The sequence below is a fragment of the Pristis pectinata genome, chromosome 5 (assembly GCF_009764475.1).
Source record: "Pristis pectinata isolate sPriPec2 chromosome 5, sPriPec2.1.pri, whole genome shotgun sequence".
NCBI classification, from domain to species: domain Eukaryota; kingdom Metazoa; phylum Chordata; class Chondrichthyes; order Rhinopristiformes; family Pristidae; genus Pristis; species Pristis pectinata.
In genome coordinates this window covers 29,691,640-29,709,628 of record NC_067409.1, presented here as the reverse complement: position 1 = coordinate 29,709,628, position 17,989 = coordinate 29,691,640, and the positions used below count along the sequence as shown (strand labels likewise).

At 39.6% G+C, this 17,989-nt stretch overlaps 1 protein-coding gene across 1 annotated transcript in view; it reads left to right on the top strand.

Moving 5' to 3' along the window:
* The window catches only part of gad2 (glutamate decarboxylase 2), a 98,538-nt gene that overhangs the window by 1,259 nt on the left and 79,290 nt on the right, over positions 1-17,989 (top strand). The window contains exon 3 of the mRNA XM_052016176.1: positions 6,504-6,653. Coding sequence (XP_051872136.1) covers positions 6,504-6,653 — 150 coding nt within the window. The remainder of the gene's footprint in view (positions 1-6,503; positions 6,654-17,989) is intronic.

The following is a 17,989-nucleotide window of genomic DNA, read 5'->3' as shown; positions in this document are numbered from 1 at the left end:
TAAGTATCCAGAACCGCCGGTAACATGGTCTGAAACGTTGGGGTGAAAGGATTCGCAGGCACTGCTAGGAGAAGGGAATTGTATTAAAACGCAACGGATGAGGTGCTTTGATCCCACTCTCTCTCATCCCTTATATCAAACTACCAGCTTGGGGTCATTTAAAAATGTCAGGTCGCCAGTCGTCAGTCGCCATGGTTTTCTTAGTTGTAGACAAAGTCTCCAATTGAAACGATAAAGACAAGATCAATGTTTTTTTTCTGGCAAGAGAGTGGGGGGGGGGTGTTGGGGCTGGGGGGGGGGGAGGTGGGGAAGAACAACAATATTTTTCAAAGTCACAGCCACCGTCCCCATCCCTGTCGGGTTGTTGCAACTGTGTCGTGTAATTTCAACCTGAATGGTGTCTGCGCACAGTGGCTGAAGCAAATAGGTTAGTTTTATATTATCTGGGGCACGACCAGGACTTTAAATTTGGCCGCTTTTTTGTGGTGGTGACGGGGTGGTGGGGGGGGGGGGGGGGGGGGGGAGGGTAACATGTTCATCACATATTTACAAATGCTCACATATCTCCGCTTTTGGATATGTGATTCTGGCGAGGTGGAGTGGCGGGGGCGTAAAGACTGGAGGGGTCCCCGTTCATACTCCACCTGCGAACACCCCTGTAGCCATAGTGAATCCCAAAATGTTTTCATCCGGCTCGGGAAAAAGAAGCGTGAAGAGATTTGATGTCCAAATAGTTGGGTTGCAGGCAACCTAGTAAAGGGATCAGCGGGTCCACAAGACCAGCATGTACGTGTAATGGGCTCATGAAAACAAAGCAGATGTTTCAATGAAACTAATAAAATTTCCTTTGTCCTTCGTCAGCCCATACCTACGTTTTGTGATTTTCTAATGGGTTCGTTACTTCTGAATACCCCTCTCCATTGATAGGTGCTGCTGGTATGAATGGGCCTCAAAACCTTTGCTTAAAAACAGAACATGGAACAAAGAGTTTGAAATTGTCAAACACTATTGGTATTTGGGTCCTTTTATAATCAAACAGAAATATAATGTCTGGGTGCAGCATACAATGCAATTGATAAATAAAGTTGTTCAGCATTATTCAGTTTTCAGTCATAAAATTTCTGTTTTTAGTGCATCCAAACCTTAAAAAAAATCTTTATTTTGTCCAAAGAGTACTGGTTAAAAATCATTCCTTTTCAAATTCATTTTATGTTATTTTTATTCATGAAAGTGGGAAAAATTGAATTCTGCTCCTTGTCAGTGGTGTCCCAGACTGTTTTATTTAAACTAGCAAGACATAATTTGAGTCAATTTGTCAAACTGGTTATCCTTTACTGTAAGATACTTTAAGTGCAGTGTAGCAAAAGAGAATCTTTTCAATTTGTTGACGTCAAATATACAACTTGGGTCTGACAAACCAGTCATGCAAGTATCAGAATATACCCTCGGTCTACCACTGCCTACTGAGATGCAAATTACACCAACGCTAAAACTGACCATCCTATTATTCACAAGCTTTCAAGACACATGGTTAAATTACCACTATTCTATTCATACCTGCACACAGCCATTGTTCTAGCATGACACAATAATGCACATTCATTACAAAAAAGAGCACATCATTACTATCACTCAAAAAAGCTGTGGTATGGTGGCTAAGTCACTAGACCAACAAGTAAAGGCTAGAAATATTGAACACAGCAGTTAATGAATTTAAAATCAAATGATTAAATAAATCTGGAATTTTAAAAAAAAGATTGGTTTGTCATGTAAAAAAACTCAGTTCACTAATGTCCTTCAGAGAAGGAAATCTGTTGTCCTTACCCAGACTGTCTTAGAAACATAGAAACATAGAAAATCTACAGCACAATTCAGGCTCTTCGGCCCACAAAGCTGTGCCGAACATGTCCTTACCTTAGAAATTACTAGGCTAACCCATAACCCTCTATTTTTCTAAGCTCCATGTATCTATCCAAAAGTCTCTTAAAAGACCCTATCGTATCTGCCTCCACCACCATTGCCAGCAGCCCATTCCACACACTCACCACTCTCTGAGTAAAAAACTTACCCCTGACATCTCCTCTGTACCTACTCGCCAGCACCTTAAACCTGTGTCCTCTTGTGGCAACCATTTCAGCCCGGGGAAAAATCCTCTGACTATCCACACGATCAATGCCTCTCATCATCTTATACACCTCTGTCAGGTCACCCTTCATCCTCCGTCACTCCAAGGAGTAAAGGCCAAGTTCACACAACCTGCTTTCATAAGGCACGCTCCCCAAACCAGGAAACATCCTTGTAAATCTCCTCTGCACCCTTTCTATGGCTTCCACATCCTTCCTGTAGTGAGGTGACCAGAACTGAGCACAGTACTCCAAGTGGGGTCTGACCAGGGTCCTATACGGCTACAACATTACCTCTCGGTTCCTAAATTCAATTCCACGATTGATGAAGGACAATACATCGTATGCCTTCTTAACTACAGAGTCAACCTCTGCAGCTGCTTTGAGCATCCTATGGACTTGGACCCCAAGATCCCTCTGATCCTCCACACTGCCAGGAGTCTTACCATTAATACTATATTCAGCCATCATTAATACAATATTCTGCCATCTGCTTCTATGTGACTTCGTGATCCACAATATTGTTGATTATGAATATTCTCTTAAATAGCCTAACTAGATAAAGTTCTAGAGGTACTTAGAGATGAATAATACATGGCTACTTTGTCAGTGATATTCACATCCTTTGAATAAAATAAAACATTATTTCAAGTTGTCGTTATTCCGAACTGATCCCTTCATACCCCTTTTCCTTCTATGCAGCTTTTATATCAGCATTATTTCACCCAACATATCAACTTAGTATTACAGTTTAATGCACACACATAACGTGATGTCATTCTGCATTGACACATTATATTACTGTGCATGCACACAACCTTAGCTGTACCAAAATAGACCTTTATACCATAATTGTGAACAATTATATCATTAGAAATAATCCAGATAAAGTGGTGTTGCCCAATTGTACACTAAGTATAAAATGGCACTGTCCATCTACTGTTGTAGAATTCTGTATATTTCCTAGCTATCAAATAAGGAAGAAATCAGAACAATTAATGTGGCCCTTTTCCATATGTTAACAATAAAAGCAAAATGAGCCACGATAATACAGCCATCCAATAACAATGCTCAGAGCTACAGAAAAACAACAGTCTCTGAAAGAATATCAACAGTATGGTTCTCTGCATTCAACAACAACATCATCATCCATTTATATAGTTTCGTTGATATATGAAGACATCCCAAGACACTTCATCTGAGAGTTAGAACATAGAACATAGAACATAGAACAGTACAGCTCAGAACAGGCCCTTCGGCCCACAATGTTGTGTTGACATAGCTAATCCCTTCTACTTACAGAATATCCATATCCCTCCATTTTCCTCTCATTCATGTGCCCATCCAAGACCCTCCTAAAAGCCCCCAATGAGGTTGCCTCCACCACCCTATCAGGCAATGCATTCCAGGCATCCACGACTCTCTGAGTAAAAAATGTACCCCTCATGTCTGTTCTGAACCTACCCCCCCTTACCTTAAATGCATGCCCTCTGTTATTGGATCGCTCAATAATGGGAAAAAAATATTGCTTGTCCACCCTATCTATGCCCCTCATAATTTTATATACTTTCAACAGATCACCCCTCAGCCTCCGCCGCTCCAGAGAAAAGAGCCCACGTTTGTCCAGCCTCTCCTGATAACAAATGCCCTCTAATACAGTTAACAAATTAAATTTGATGCCAGATCACATAAGGAGATATGAGGGCAGTTAATGAATTTTGCAGAATTGTTCAGATGGGAAGAATAGTGGCTGATGGAATTTAATCACAATTAATGTGTGGTGATGTATTTTGGGAGGATACATAAGGCCAGGCATACAAAATGAATGGTAGGGCCCTAAGAAGTATTGAGGAACAAAGAGTATACAAGTCCAAGGATCCCCAAAGGCAGCAGCATATGTATATAAGGTGTATAAGACTGCATATGAAATTTTTGCCTTCATTAGCCGAAGCATAGAAAAAAAGACCATGGAGGTTATGGTACAGCTTTATAAAATATTAGTTAGGTCACTGCTGGAATACTGTTTGCAGTTCTGGGCACCACGCTATAGGAAGAATGTGATTGCGCTGGGGAGGGGATTCACCTGGATGTCGTCCAGGATGAAGCATTTCAGTTGTGAGGAGAGAATGATGTATACAACATCATGAGAGATGTAAATAGGAAAGGTGGCAAGAAAGCTATTCCCATGACGGAGATGTCTAAAACCAGCAGGCACAGGTTTAGGGCAAGGAATAGAAAGTTTAGAAGAGATGTGAGGAAGAAGGTGTTCACCCAGCAGGTCATTAAAACTAGAGTACACTGCCTGAGGGCATGGTGGAGACAGGTACTCTCACAACATTTAAAAAGTACTTAGACCAGCACTTGAATAGCCAAAGCATAGAAGGCTACAAACTAAGTGCTGATGCCTAGGATTTATATAGATGGGTATTTGATGTTTGGTGTGTTCACAGTGGGCCAAAGGCCCTGTTTCTATGTTGTGTGACTACATGACAAATTTTATTTCAGCTTTTAAGGGGAATCAAGGGAGGAAAAGGTACTTAGATAGGAAAGAATTAGAGGGATACAGGCCAAATGCAGGCAAATGGAACTAGCTCAGGAAGACACCTTGCCCAGCATAGACAAGTTGGTCCAAATGACTTGTTTTGATGCTGTATAACTCAATGAAAAGAAGTAGAGACATAGAAAGCTGGAAAAAGTGCAGAGGAGATTTATAAGGACGTTGCTGGGATTCGAGGGACTAAATTATGGAGAAGAGTTGACCAGGTTGGGACTTTTTTCATTGCAGCGTAGGAGAATAGGGGTGATCTTATCAAAATGCATAAAATTATGAGGGGCGTAGATAGGGTGAATGTGCACAGCCTTTTGCCCAGAGTTGAGGAATCAAGAACTAGAGGACATAGGTTTATGGTGAGAGGGGAGAGATTTAATAGGAACCTGAGGGGCAACTTTGTCACCCAGAGAGTGGTCAGTATATGAAATGAGCTGCCAAAGGAAGCGATTGAAGCAGGTACATTAACAACATTTACAAGGTACGTGGATAACAAAGGTTTATAGACCAAACGCAGGCAAATGGGACTAGCTTAGATGGGAATCTTGGTCAGCATGGACCAGTTAGGCTGAAGGATCTGTTTCTGTGCTGTTTGACCTTATGGTTATGACTCTAAAGGTTTAGGTGGGGTATTTCAGAGTTTGTGGCTGAAAGCTTGATTTGGCCACCCACCATGGAGCAAACCAAATTATGGATGATCAAGAGGCAAGGACTGGAAAACCAGTATTTGTCCAATTACAGAGAAAAAGCAAATGGAAGACATGGGGGAAATTGAAAGCAAGAATGATTTTTTTTGTAATTGTGCTGTTACTTACCCAGGAACTAACATAGGTCTGTGAGCACAGAATGATGGATTAGAGAGAGTCCTCAGGTGATGGCCTGCAGAGTTTTGGATGATCTTTTGTAGAGAATGGAACAGGATAACCCAGCAAGCAGTGCATTAGAATAATCAAGTCTGGGGTGATGGCAGCATGGATGAAATTTTCAGGAGCAGGAAAATGGAAAGTGTTTGGAGCTGGATAATGTTATGGTGGTAAAAATAGGAGTTCTTAAAGTTGATGTGGGTATATGGTCCAAAGTTCATCCTTTGAATGTCAGAACTACAACATGAACATTACATACAGAATAGTTCAGTTTCAGATTACCACCGACAGAGGGATGGGATCAGTGGCTGTGGAATGGATGCAAAAGGCAATGGCTTGGCTTTTCCAAGGACAAGTTGCAAGAAATTTTTGCTCATTCAGTACTGGATGTCCGACAATTTCGTAATAGTGAAGAACTCATGAGACAGTGAGATAGTGCTAGGACTCAACAGTTTACGTATGAAAACTGAAACAATGTTTTCGGTTGATATTCCTGGGGGGGGGGGGGTTGTACTTAGACGACAAACAACATAGAACCAAGGATCGATTTTATGGGGACTCCAGTAGTTAAAAGAAAAATTTTGCAGATGATTCATTGCTTATGAGTGGATAAATACAAATAGTAGCACCTGAATACAGTCCCAGTTGTTGTGGGAAGGTATGGGAAAGATGGGCATAATTTTGGAGACTTTGGGGGTGGGAGGAGGAAAGGTCGCAGATATGGTTGCTGTTTGCAAGGTTGGAGAGCTCATACTATTGCCACATCATTGAGAAATCTCATATCTTGGAAGGGTTTTGCCTCCACTTGACAGTAATGAATGGGCAATATAACTATGATTAGCAATGTTATTACTTACTAAAATACGATACTCTGATTTGTCGCCCTTTGTTGGAGGAGGTAGGGAATATGAAAATCAGAAATAACAAAGAATATGACTGCAAATTTTCTGTTGTTGCTTTCAATGACAGCATTCCTGTATGGTGATGATCAGAGACCCAAGGATACAGTTGTTAAGGAGGAAGCAGCACCCCTGGAAACCAACCTGGCCTGTACCTGCAGCAAAACTCCATGTACTTGTCAGAAAGTTCAGATCAACTTTTCTGTCTTGCATTCAACAGGTAAGATCATTTCTAAAGCTTAATCCTTGGACTGAATTATTTGGCCTTGATTAAATTGGAAGGCATATGAACATAGTCACTTCAGTATCGTGATAGATTACAGTTGCAAATCTAATTTGGTGCAGTGCAAACCATTGCAGATTTTGAATTCTGTTGAATGGCCAGAATGTGCCTTAGACTAGTACTTCTAGGGAGACAAGCATGAAGTCACTTTTGAAAACTATTCGTTTACAGGCTTTCAAATAAGGCTAGCTAAATTAACTTGATCTTTGTAGTCAGTGCATTATCAAGATATTTATTGTACCTGTGTTTATTGAATTGTGACCAAGGTTCCAGAGAAAGAATTGAGACACACTTATAGAACTAAGCCCCAGGTTATAAATTCAATAAAGTTTTAATAGGGAATTGAATGTATTCGTGGATTCATTTTTCTCTACTGCCATCTGACAGCTGTTGTAAGATATTTGAAAATATTCTGTAAAAAGAGTTGTGTTTGCATCACCTTACTTTCCATTCAGAATGCTCCCCATAATGTGGATACCTCTTGACCATTGCACGCAACATAAATACTGAATTAGATGTAGAACCAACTTGGAATATCATTAGTGCTACTAATATTGATTTTGCTGACCCACTCTCATTAACTGCTGAAGATAATATTGGAGGAATAAACTGGGAATGTAAAAAACTGTGGTTAGAATGTAAAACGATATGAAAAGAGCCTAAGAAAGTCAAAGATTAAGAGGGTGGGAAAACAAGAGCAATCAACTGAAATGCTTGCGGTTGAAGGAATAACTGTACTGGAATCAGTAAGAGAAAGTGACATGTACCTTGAGAGTCACTGAACTGTTAATTAATGTAAGTCCTTATTTATAATAATTCAATGAGAATTAATGGACTTGCAATGCTGGTAAATAGGCTTGAGGGATTTGTGTTTGTAAAAATAATTCAGTACAGATCCTCATTACAATTTACTTATTGATTTGTGTCAGAAAACTAAACCCTATAAATCTAACCCTATAATTTCCTTTTTCAAAAAAAAATAAGTGATACCATCTTTAAAGGGATCTAATCTTCATTGATGAGTTAAGAAAATAATTAGCAAGTCAGAGGAACCAATATAAATCTTTTTACTGAATCTATAGCAGAGAGAAGGGAAAGCACAATGTAATGTCTAAAGGATGAGTGGATGAAATATTACAGGATCAGGAAATAGCAGAGGACTTAAATAATGAACTCTTCATCTCAGCATTCATAAAGGAAGGCCAGAGTTAAATTATTTTGATACAATATGCAGATATCAGCAAAGCATTTAATGTGGAGAAGCTCATGAAATGGAAAGAAAACATACCTAACTAGTTGGTTGCACTTTATTAACCTCAGGAAACTGAGAGTGGAAATAATCATGGCAATGGTTAACACTTCAGGGCTACAAAATCTGACTACATTTAGCTGCTTTTTGGTTCCAATATATCAACCAATATACGCTTAGCATGAGTCACATCTGCCACCACACTGCAAAGGGCAATAGAAATGGTACACTATTGTCAACCAGAACCAAGCTGTGTTGGCAAGTCAGTGATCTGCTTTAACACCAACATTGCCAAATTGGAGATCATTGCTCCATGTTACCCCGTTGTTAATCTTGCACAGCTGAACACAACATCAGAAATAGGATTTTATTCAGTGCTATGTCAAAGAATCATCAACTTGTTACGGATTGGTTGATAAATGATTTCTACTGGTTGTTTCTCCCATTCTACAAGTCTTTAGGTTTCTTTAAACTTAATAAAGGCTACAGAGAATGATGTCCCCAGATCTTATGTCTTGCTTATGGCTTTCTGCACCTAAATAGGTACAATGATATGCAATTCTCTTGGAGTTCTACATGAGAGAATAATCAGACAACACACAGAACAGGGAAGTGGTCGCACAGGAAGCACAGCTTGAATACTGTGTCCAATAATAATATCACCACATTTGAGGAAAAAGATGCTTGCACTGAAGAGGCTGCAAAGCAGATTTAGAAAGATGTTGGAGTAAAAAAAAACAAGCTGCCGGAGGAGCTCAGTGGGTCAGGCAGCATCTGTGGAGGGAAATGGATAGTCGATGCTTTGGGTTGAGACCCTTCATCTGGACTGTGAGCAGAGGGTTGGGGCAAGAGCTGGCAAATGATGGAGACAGAGAGATCAAGAAAAGGGGAGAGATGTGTTGGAAGTAGTCCTGGAGAATTTGAGGAGTGGGTGGAAGTTAGTAGGCAGTTGATGAAATTGACAAGTTCCACATGGGTGCAGGAGGCAGCACCAATGCACCCAGAGAAAGAGTTGCGGGTAGTTCCAGAGTAGGTTTGGAACAAAGACTGCTCTATGTAGCCAAGGAAAAGGCAGGCATAGCTCGAGCCCATGTGAGTACCCATGGGTACACCTTTGATTAACAAAGACTACTGCACATAGCCAACAAAAAGACAGGCTTAGCTAGGGCCCATGCAATTGGCCAAGGCTACAACTTTGATTTCAGCATCTGCAGTCTTTTGTGTCTCCAGTTTACAAGGATGTTGCCAAGACTGGAAAATTGTAGCTAGAAAATAGGTTAGATAAACTGAGGTGGTTTTCTAAGGGACAGAGGTGGCCGAGGGCCAACTTAATGAAGATATATAAAATGATGAGGAAGCCGGACTGAGCAAATCAGAAGGGTATTTCTCTGTGACTCTTATGACCTATTTCTCTTGGCAGAGCAGTCAAAAACAGGGGCATTGATTTAAAGTAATTGGAGGAAGGATTCAAGAGGATATGAGAAAAATATTTTCACCCAAAAGGTGGGTGTCTGGAACTCACTACCAGAAAGGGTAATACTGGTAAAAACCCAGTCACAATTAAACAGTACTTGGGAGCGGGTTTTTGAAGAGCCATGACCTGCAGAATTATGGACCTAATGCTGGATGGCAGGTTTAGGTTGGACAGCTTTTTCTTAATGCGCTCAGTGGTCTCCTTCTGTGCTATAAATTTTCAATGACTCTAGAATGAGTGGGAGCATTTGTCTATCCAGGGCATCAAGTAACAATTCCCTAATTTAGCCTCCTCCCATTAGCTCCTTACTTGCCATTTCCATCATGGTAGGATTGCAGAACTTTGATCTGATTCATGATGGATTACAGAGGTTTGCCTATTGCATGCTGTTTTTGCTGCTTAGCACACATGTAGTGCGGTTCTACAACTTCACTAGGCTGGTATCTTAGCTTTAAGTACTCCTGATGCTGCTCCCAGTATGATCTTCTGCACTCCTCATTGAATCAGAGGTAATCTCTTGGCTTGATAATAAGTGTAGAGGGAAGGATATACCAGACCAGACTGTGGTAGTGTATGTTTTTGTTGCTGATGATGATCCTCAATGCCTTGTGAATGGCCACTTGTGAGCTGCTGGATCTGTTCTGAGTCGGCCCTGTAGTGTGATGTGAATGTCACTGTGAGATATGGTGTGAGGCCACAGCTGTTGGATGTGTGTGCATGCAGGCATGCAGGTCATGTGTGGATGCGCATATGCTCATGCATGAGCATGAGTGTGAGTGTGAGTGCAGGCTTGCTTGTGTCTGCATGAAATATTTGAAACTCAGATACTAATCATTATTGATATAGATTTTTAGTAAGTGAGCAATGGAGATACAGTGTATCAAGTAGAGTCTAAGGCTGGTCAATCATGACTACCAAGTATGCAAAGCTGGTAAATGAACCCTTTGCTATCTTCCGAAGTTAGAAAGTTACCCTTCAATTATCTCATGAATTTCAGAAGCAAAATGAGAGAGGAATTTGGAAATTATAGAGGATGTAATCAGTTGTCACCTTAGAACTGACGTATTATAAAAAAAGACAGGATCACTTCACTAACCTGGAACACTTTCAGAAGGTAAATAAATTGATGGACAAAACTAACTGAAAGGATGCAGTGTAATTAATATATTCAAAAGGCATTTAATAAAATTACACATGGGAATATTTCACAGTTGACGGAGGCATAAGAAATTAATGGTACATTTGATGATTCTTAGAAAATAGTGATTAATTTAAAACCCTGTGCTGGGACTAAGGCTGCATAATTCTGAGGTACCTGTTCTGGGTCTTCTACAGTTAATACTGTTCAGAAGATATTCTGGAGGGTATTGTTACTTATGATATATTTAAAAATGTTGAAAGGTGGTGGGGTGGTGGGTTTTCAAGCTAGTTAATCTTGTGATGAATAGACAAGATATGGTTTGCAATGTAATGGGCCAATAACAGTTAAGGAAGTGGACCAGTGATGATGGATGAAAGCTAAAGTAATTAAAGTAATTAAGTCAATTAATGATTTTCAAAGGGAGCTAGATAAATAATTGGTTAGAAATGAAAATGGTGATTTACAGACCAAATACAGGTAGATGGATTGTTAGAGGATATATATTTTGTGAAAGTTAATTGTAGGGCCCAATCTTTCAGATGCTTCAGTAGACAAGCCAACAATGATTTGGAGCTTAGCTTCCGAATGTGTGAATGTACATGCATTGCTTGTGTACGCCGACTGCGGTTAGGGTGACTTTGGTTCTGGAGCAGAAGTGGCATAGGGTGAACGGTTTCCCATTTGCCCTGTAATTAATCTCCACTCAATTGGAAAGCTGGTTGGATGTGTGGTGCACGATTGTGGTGAGAAAAGATAAGAAAAATGTTTGGGTGAAGGCCCAGCCTTGCCTGGCACCTGTCTACACTGAGATTTGGTCTCTTGTGGACACAGCTGTTGAAATCATGGCTTGTGTGGCATCATACTACAGACATAGGATGGAGGAAAATTTTTGATGGCAGCCAAATTTCAGAAAGATGCTCCATTATGTTTCTCAACTGATGAAGTAAAAGAGGTCAAAGTGTATAAAGGTTTATGCTGCTTCCTTGGAGGTGTTGAGCAGTGAAGATCAGGTACATTGTCCTTTCAGATGGACAGAATTGGAGCAACACTCTGGCCTCTGGGAGAAAGTGTTTGAGGAGGACCCTTGCAATGACTGTCCCTGTGGCAGATAACAAAGAGTTCCTGCTGGATTTACTGCAATCAGATTGGTCTTCTTTCTTGAAGATGATCACAATTACTATGTCTTCAAGGTTCCCTGGCATGTTATCACCTTCCCAGAAGGTTAGAAAGTCTTTGCCAAGCATTAGAACTTCAGCAGCAATGCCCCTGCTCCTGTAACCTTGTTGTTTGTCAGTTGCTCTGTGATCTTTATGATTTCTTGCTGGTCTCGGGTGGCGGTGAAGCTGCATCAGTTAGTTTGCTGTGGAATAGGGTCAAGGGCATCTGCATCTAGGTCAGAGTCATGGTTGAGGAGTTCTTTGAAATTCTCCTTCCAGCAACTACTAGCTTCATTTATGTCCTCGATAAGCTGTTTGACCTACAGCAGGGTGGGACACCAGACATTTAGAAGAATCTGGACTTGTCATGGTTATTAGTCAGCTGCTGGAATTCCTGCACCCTTTCCAACCACCATCTGTTCTTTAGGTCACAGGATTTCTGCTGGACCTCTGCCTTCAAATGCTTCTGGAGCCATTTTATTTCCCTGGAGGCATGGTTGAGTGTCCAATCCAAGAAGCCTTATGTTTGCAGTTAATTAGCTTCTGGATTTCCTCAAGCTAGAGGCATTGGAAAGGTCGTGTCAGTCAATCCCAAATTAATAATCATAATGTAAAGCTGGAAAATATTCTTATATTTCGGTGATTTGGGGAAACTTTCTGCGAAGGAGCTTAAATGTCTTGAGTTCAATTGTAAAGCAAGCTTTATGACAGGAAGTGGAAATCTTGTTTAAAATTATGTTTTTTCCTTCTGTCAAAAGGGATTTCAGAGAATATATTTTTCTTTACTAATAGTAGAAAATGCAATGACTACTTAGATGCAGTGTATCATTTGTGCTATCTGGAGTAAAACTAACATTTCTGGCTATGTCTTCATCAAAGTGATGAAGAGCAAGATATTTATTATTATGATACAAATGATCTGAACTTATATTAACATTTTGTTTATTTTTCGAACCTGTTTACATTAAGATAACATACACACTGACATACAGGTTAATACACAGTGTCTGATTCACTCTGATGTGACCCATATATTTACCAGTCCCCAATCATAGGAAACTGTCATGCTTCCTAAAATCAAATCGAAATATATAGTCCCCAAGTTTGCTGATTTCACACGTACATTAATAAAAGATCATAATAAGAAAGATCAAAGGCAACATAGCAATAATATCATTGGATGAAAGGTGCACCAAGCCAAGTCTGAAACACCCATGAACAGACACAGTAGTAGAGTATATCCAGCAGCTGGAGCATGTAGAGGAACAACACAGAAACAGTCTATTTTCTGCTCCATGCTAGGACTAAGCAAGTTTCCACATGAGCCTTTATTCACCATATTTCACCTAATCCAAGCCACTGCTCCTGCTAACCCTTTCCCTCAATGACATAGCTAGCTTCTTATAACTACACATACGAAATTGCCGCAACTGCTCTACATTACAGCATTCCATATTTTAGCCACTCTCTATCTAGTATTCTTGAATTTAATATTTACCGCCATTAGTTTTGAATGCTAACCCTTTCCCCTCCCTTACCATCTGCCTAAACAGTAATACATATCTTCTCTACATCTGAACACCAATGAGCCTTTATAATTTTAAACTGCTTTAATGGGTCATTTCAGTGTTTGAATGGTAAATAAGTATCAATTTTCATGGTTATAATTCAGCCAGAAAGTGCCAGGTTGATCTATCTTAGAAATTATGGTTTAAATAATGAGAATATTTTTAATATTTGGAGAAAAAGAGTAAAATTAAAAGAAGCAAATTAAAGATTACTAGAAATACTCAACAAGCAGCTCCAATTAACATTTCATGTTAATTGCCTTTCATTGGAACTTGAAGACATAAGAGACAAATAACTTTTAAGCAAAAAATTGGTCATGGAAAGGAAGCAGGAAAATAGCAAAAAGCAGGTGTGATCCACATATCCTAATTGCAGAAGGAATAGTATGGTGGCATAGCGGTTAATTACCTAGGCTAACTTCTGGAAGTCTGGGTCATCAATCTGGAAAAATATATTCAAATCCCACCATGCCAATTGAGGAATTGAAATTCAAGTAATTAAATAAATCTGGAATTATTTTTTAAAAGGTAGTATTGGTAATATTAACCATGAAACTAATGGTCTGTCATAAAATTATGTTTCACCAATGAGTTTTCTTAACAGAATGAAACCTACTGATCTTACTTGGTCCGGTCTCTTCAGGCAATGATTTTGTGTTTGTGTCGGTTCCTTATTTCAGGGTCAATTTTGTGTGAGTGTAAAAGAAAGCCTGAAATTTAGTGTAAACTGTGGCTCAGTTCATATCAATTGAACCTCTGAGTCATAAGATTACAGATTCAAGTTGCAGTCCTGTGATAGGAGCTCAAAAGCCAAAGCTAATATGTTAGTGGAGACCTGAGAAATCACTGCATTATCACAGGTGACATATTTTGAATGAGGAGTTAAACTAATGCCCCATCTGTTGCACAGAGCTATGCGAAAGAAGAGTAGGCAGTTACCCTCAAAGTCTCGATGAATATTTGTCCATTATCAGTATCTTTCAAACTATTTGTGCTTTGTCAAGTTGCTGATTATGGGAGCTCTTGCTGCACTTGTGTCGGCAGTGATGATTCCATATTATTAAAGTGACTGCACTGGATGCAAAGCAGATTAAAATATTTGGATGTCACTCTTTCTTTTCTTTATCTTGCTCTAGCAGTTGTCTGAAAACACAATTAGCCAGGGGCATCCAGTGAGAGGTTTTCTTTCCTGTAAATATGGAAAGATGATATTACATTGGGATGTCAACTATCTCAACAGACCTGAGAAGTCAGAGATTTGTACCTGCTCATTGGCTCTAAGCAATTCCCAATTCGTTTGATCTGAATAGTTTGGAGACAAGAACAAGGGCCTATTACTAGTGAGAACTGCCAAAGAGGGACCATTAATGTTCAAAAAAGAATTAGGGTCATATGACCACTTATGGTAATGGAATCACCATCTTTGCACGTTGCTCAAAAGGAAAAGGAACTCTAAAATTATCTGGGCTACAGAAAGGAGGAGAGATCATTGGAGCTTTTGAACCTTAATGCAAACCAGACATAAAATAGCCGTATGGTCTTTATGATCACCCTGTGCCCTGTGTGCCTTTGTGATTTCCCTCACCATATTTGTGAGCATTACCACACTGTTCTCCCAGATTTCTCTCTCTCTCTCTCTCTCTCTCTCTCTCTCTCATATTCATTTTCATACATCTGTTTGCCCAGTTGATTTTCCATCACTCCTTTCCATTACTACCTTCACAGTTTTCTACTTCTGCTGTCATAGAAGGCAAGAAAGACTTTACCTGAAAGTTCACCTTAATCCTAAATCCCAACATTCTCATGCTATTCCCTTTGCAACCTTGAAGGAAATCGAATTATTCTGCTATGTCACTGGCAGCAAAGCCAAATGGCAGTTGTGGCACAAACGGAAAGACGTATGTGGTCATAGAGTGACGTGCAGAGAGTTCAAGGTAGACCCAGGGCAAAAAGCAAAGGGGAAAGAAAAATTATGCATGCATTTGTTAAGGAACTGATTTAGATTCATTGAAAAGTTAAACAGTTCTGCAGTGCATAAGAGAAGAATTTAGTTTAAAATGTGCATGGCCCTTGATAGAAATGACTGAATCTAATTACCAATCTTCCCACATCTATATTGTAATCTTTCTAGCTCATATGTTCATCGGAAGATAATAAAATGTGCCACTTAAAAGTCTAGATACGGAAGCAAAATTCTCCTTATGTTTCCAAGTAATTTGGTGCTCAGTGAAACGTCTTAGAAAGATGAACATTTTATTACATTGTTGTATCAGGATATCAGGTCCAGTAAGCAACTATTGAATACAACAAACAGATAAATACACTTCCTAAAATGTTGTCAGTATTTCATTGCTCCCCTGATTCCATGTATATAATTAAAAATATCCAACCAAGTGCAACAATGAATGATGAACTCTTTTGGCAGCATTAAATTTAGCCCAAGGGCAAGTGGATTGTCAATACTTGATCTGCTACTTTTGTCAATTTCATGGCTGATGATGCCATTAGAAATATAAGCACAAAATTAAAATTGATTCATTCAAAACAATATGACATTGTGAGAATACAGCAGGGCGTTGTCTTTGTGCTGAAAATAAGATCCTGTTGATCAATATTACAATCAATCCTAAACAACATTTATGTAACATCTTTAAGGCAAAATTCTCAAACAAAGAACATAGAACGGTACAGTATGCGGACAGGCCCTTCGGCCCACGATGTCTGTGCCGAGCATGATGCCAAATTAAGCTCATCCTTTCTGCCTGCACATGATCCATATCCCTCCATATCCCTCGAAACATTTTACTTAAGTGGCATAAGGAAAGATTAGGAAGGTGATTAGAGCCTAGCCAAAGACTTAGCTTATAAAAAGATGCCTAAAGAAAGAGAGAGTTGTAGAGAACCAGGGTGGTTTAGGGATGGAATTCCAGATGACGGGGCATAGCTGGTGGGGCTGAAGCACAACTAACAATAGGGTGGTACAGACTGTTGAATGAAGAGGATGCAGTCCATCAAATGGGAAGTTCAGAGAAGCTGAAGGAAGTTTGACATAGAAAGAAACAAGGCCATGAAGTATCTTTAGGATTAAAATGTTAAATCTGTAGCATTGAGGAATATGAGCAATGTAAGTCAAAGAAGATAGTGCAGTAGTGCGGTGTTGGGAAATTGGTGTGATGTCTGAGAAGAATTTAGAATGGATAAAGTAAGAGCTGCAAGGTTTTGGCTGAGCTGTGCTTTATGAAGGCTGTGGATGAGAGGCCAGTCAGAGCAACATTAGAACAATCAATGCAGGGATGGGCAGGGTAAATCAAGGTAACCAATCATCCACCATCAGTTTTGCTTCCCCATCAAAGATGAATTTTATCCCTTTGTTCGTTTGATTCACTTCCATTTTACAACATCATCACTTCCTTCATTGACTCAGTTTGGCAGTTCTAACATATCACATCTCACTCCCCTGAAAGAACAACTTACACTTCTGTCCATTCATGGAATAACAGAATGTCTCAAAAGTTTGGAATACCTTATAATGTTGCTTCCTCGAATCTAGATCATTTTAAAAAACTGAATACAGTTATCAAGCCAAAACTGACCCTTGGGGAACATCTGTGTTTGTTATTTTTGTATATTCATTCATGTGGTGCAAGCATCACTGAAACTCATCATCTTATTGCCTGTCCCCTGAACTGTGTGGCTTTTTCCACTTCAAGAGTAAACCTGCGTTGTGGATTCACAGTTACATAGAGGAGGGCAGGTTTTCTTCCTTAAACAGTATAAGTGAACTAGATTGGTTTCTACAATGATTCAGCGGCTTTTCATAAAGGTTTCCACTATTGAAATGAATTTCCTGTCTTCAATTCAAGATAAAATGATTCATTGAATTTAAACTTCCCCACTGCAATAGTGAAATTGGATATCAAGCTTTCCCATCATTAACCCAGACCATAATGCTAACTTAACAAGTTATAATATCATAGTTGACCCAGGCAAGGCAAATTTACATTCAAGGTAAATCTACTGGGGCTAAGGTAGCTGATTCACATCAATTAAATCAGCCTCAGAATTACCGCTATTCAATTAACCCTTGAACTACCGACCTTTTATAATCTCCATATCTACTTTCCACCAACTGTTCTTCAGCATTTTTTACATCGGGGAAACAGGCCTTTTAGCCCTCCATGTCCATGCCAACCATCATGTCTATCTATACTAATCCCACTTGCCCCCATTAATTCCATACCCCTCTATGCCCTGTCCATTCAAGTACCTGTCCAGATGCCTCTTAAATCTTGTTACTGTTTCTGCCTCCATCGCCACCTCTGGCAGTTCATACAGATACCAACTACTCTTTCTGAGAAAAATGTATCCCTTAGATCCTCTTTAAACCTCCTCCCTCTCACCATAAACCTACACCCTCTAGTTTTTGACAGCCCACTCATGGGAAACAAACACTGACTATCTACTCTAACTATGCCTCTCATAATTTTATATACCTCTATCATGTCACCTCTCAGCTACCTTCATTCCAGGGGAAACAGTCCAAGCCTATCCAATCACTCCCAATAACTCAAGCCCTCCAGTCCAGGTAATAATGTTGTGATTCTTTTCTGCAGCTTCTCTAACTTAATTACATCTTTCCTGTAGTGTAACTGCACACAATACTCAAAGTGCAGCCTATCTGCAA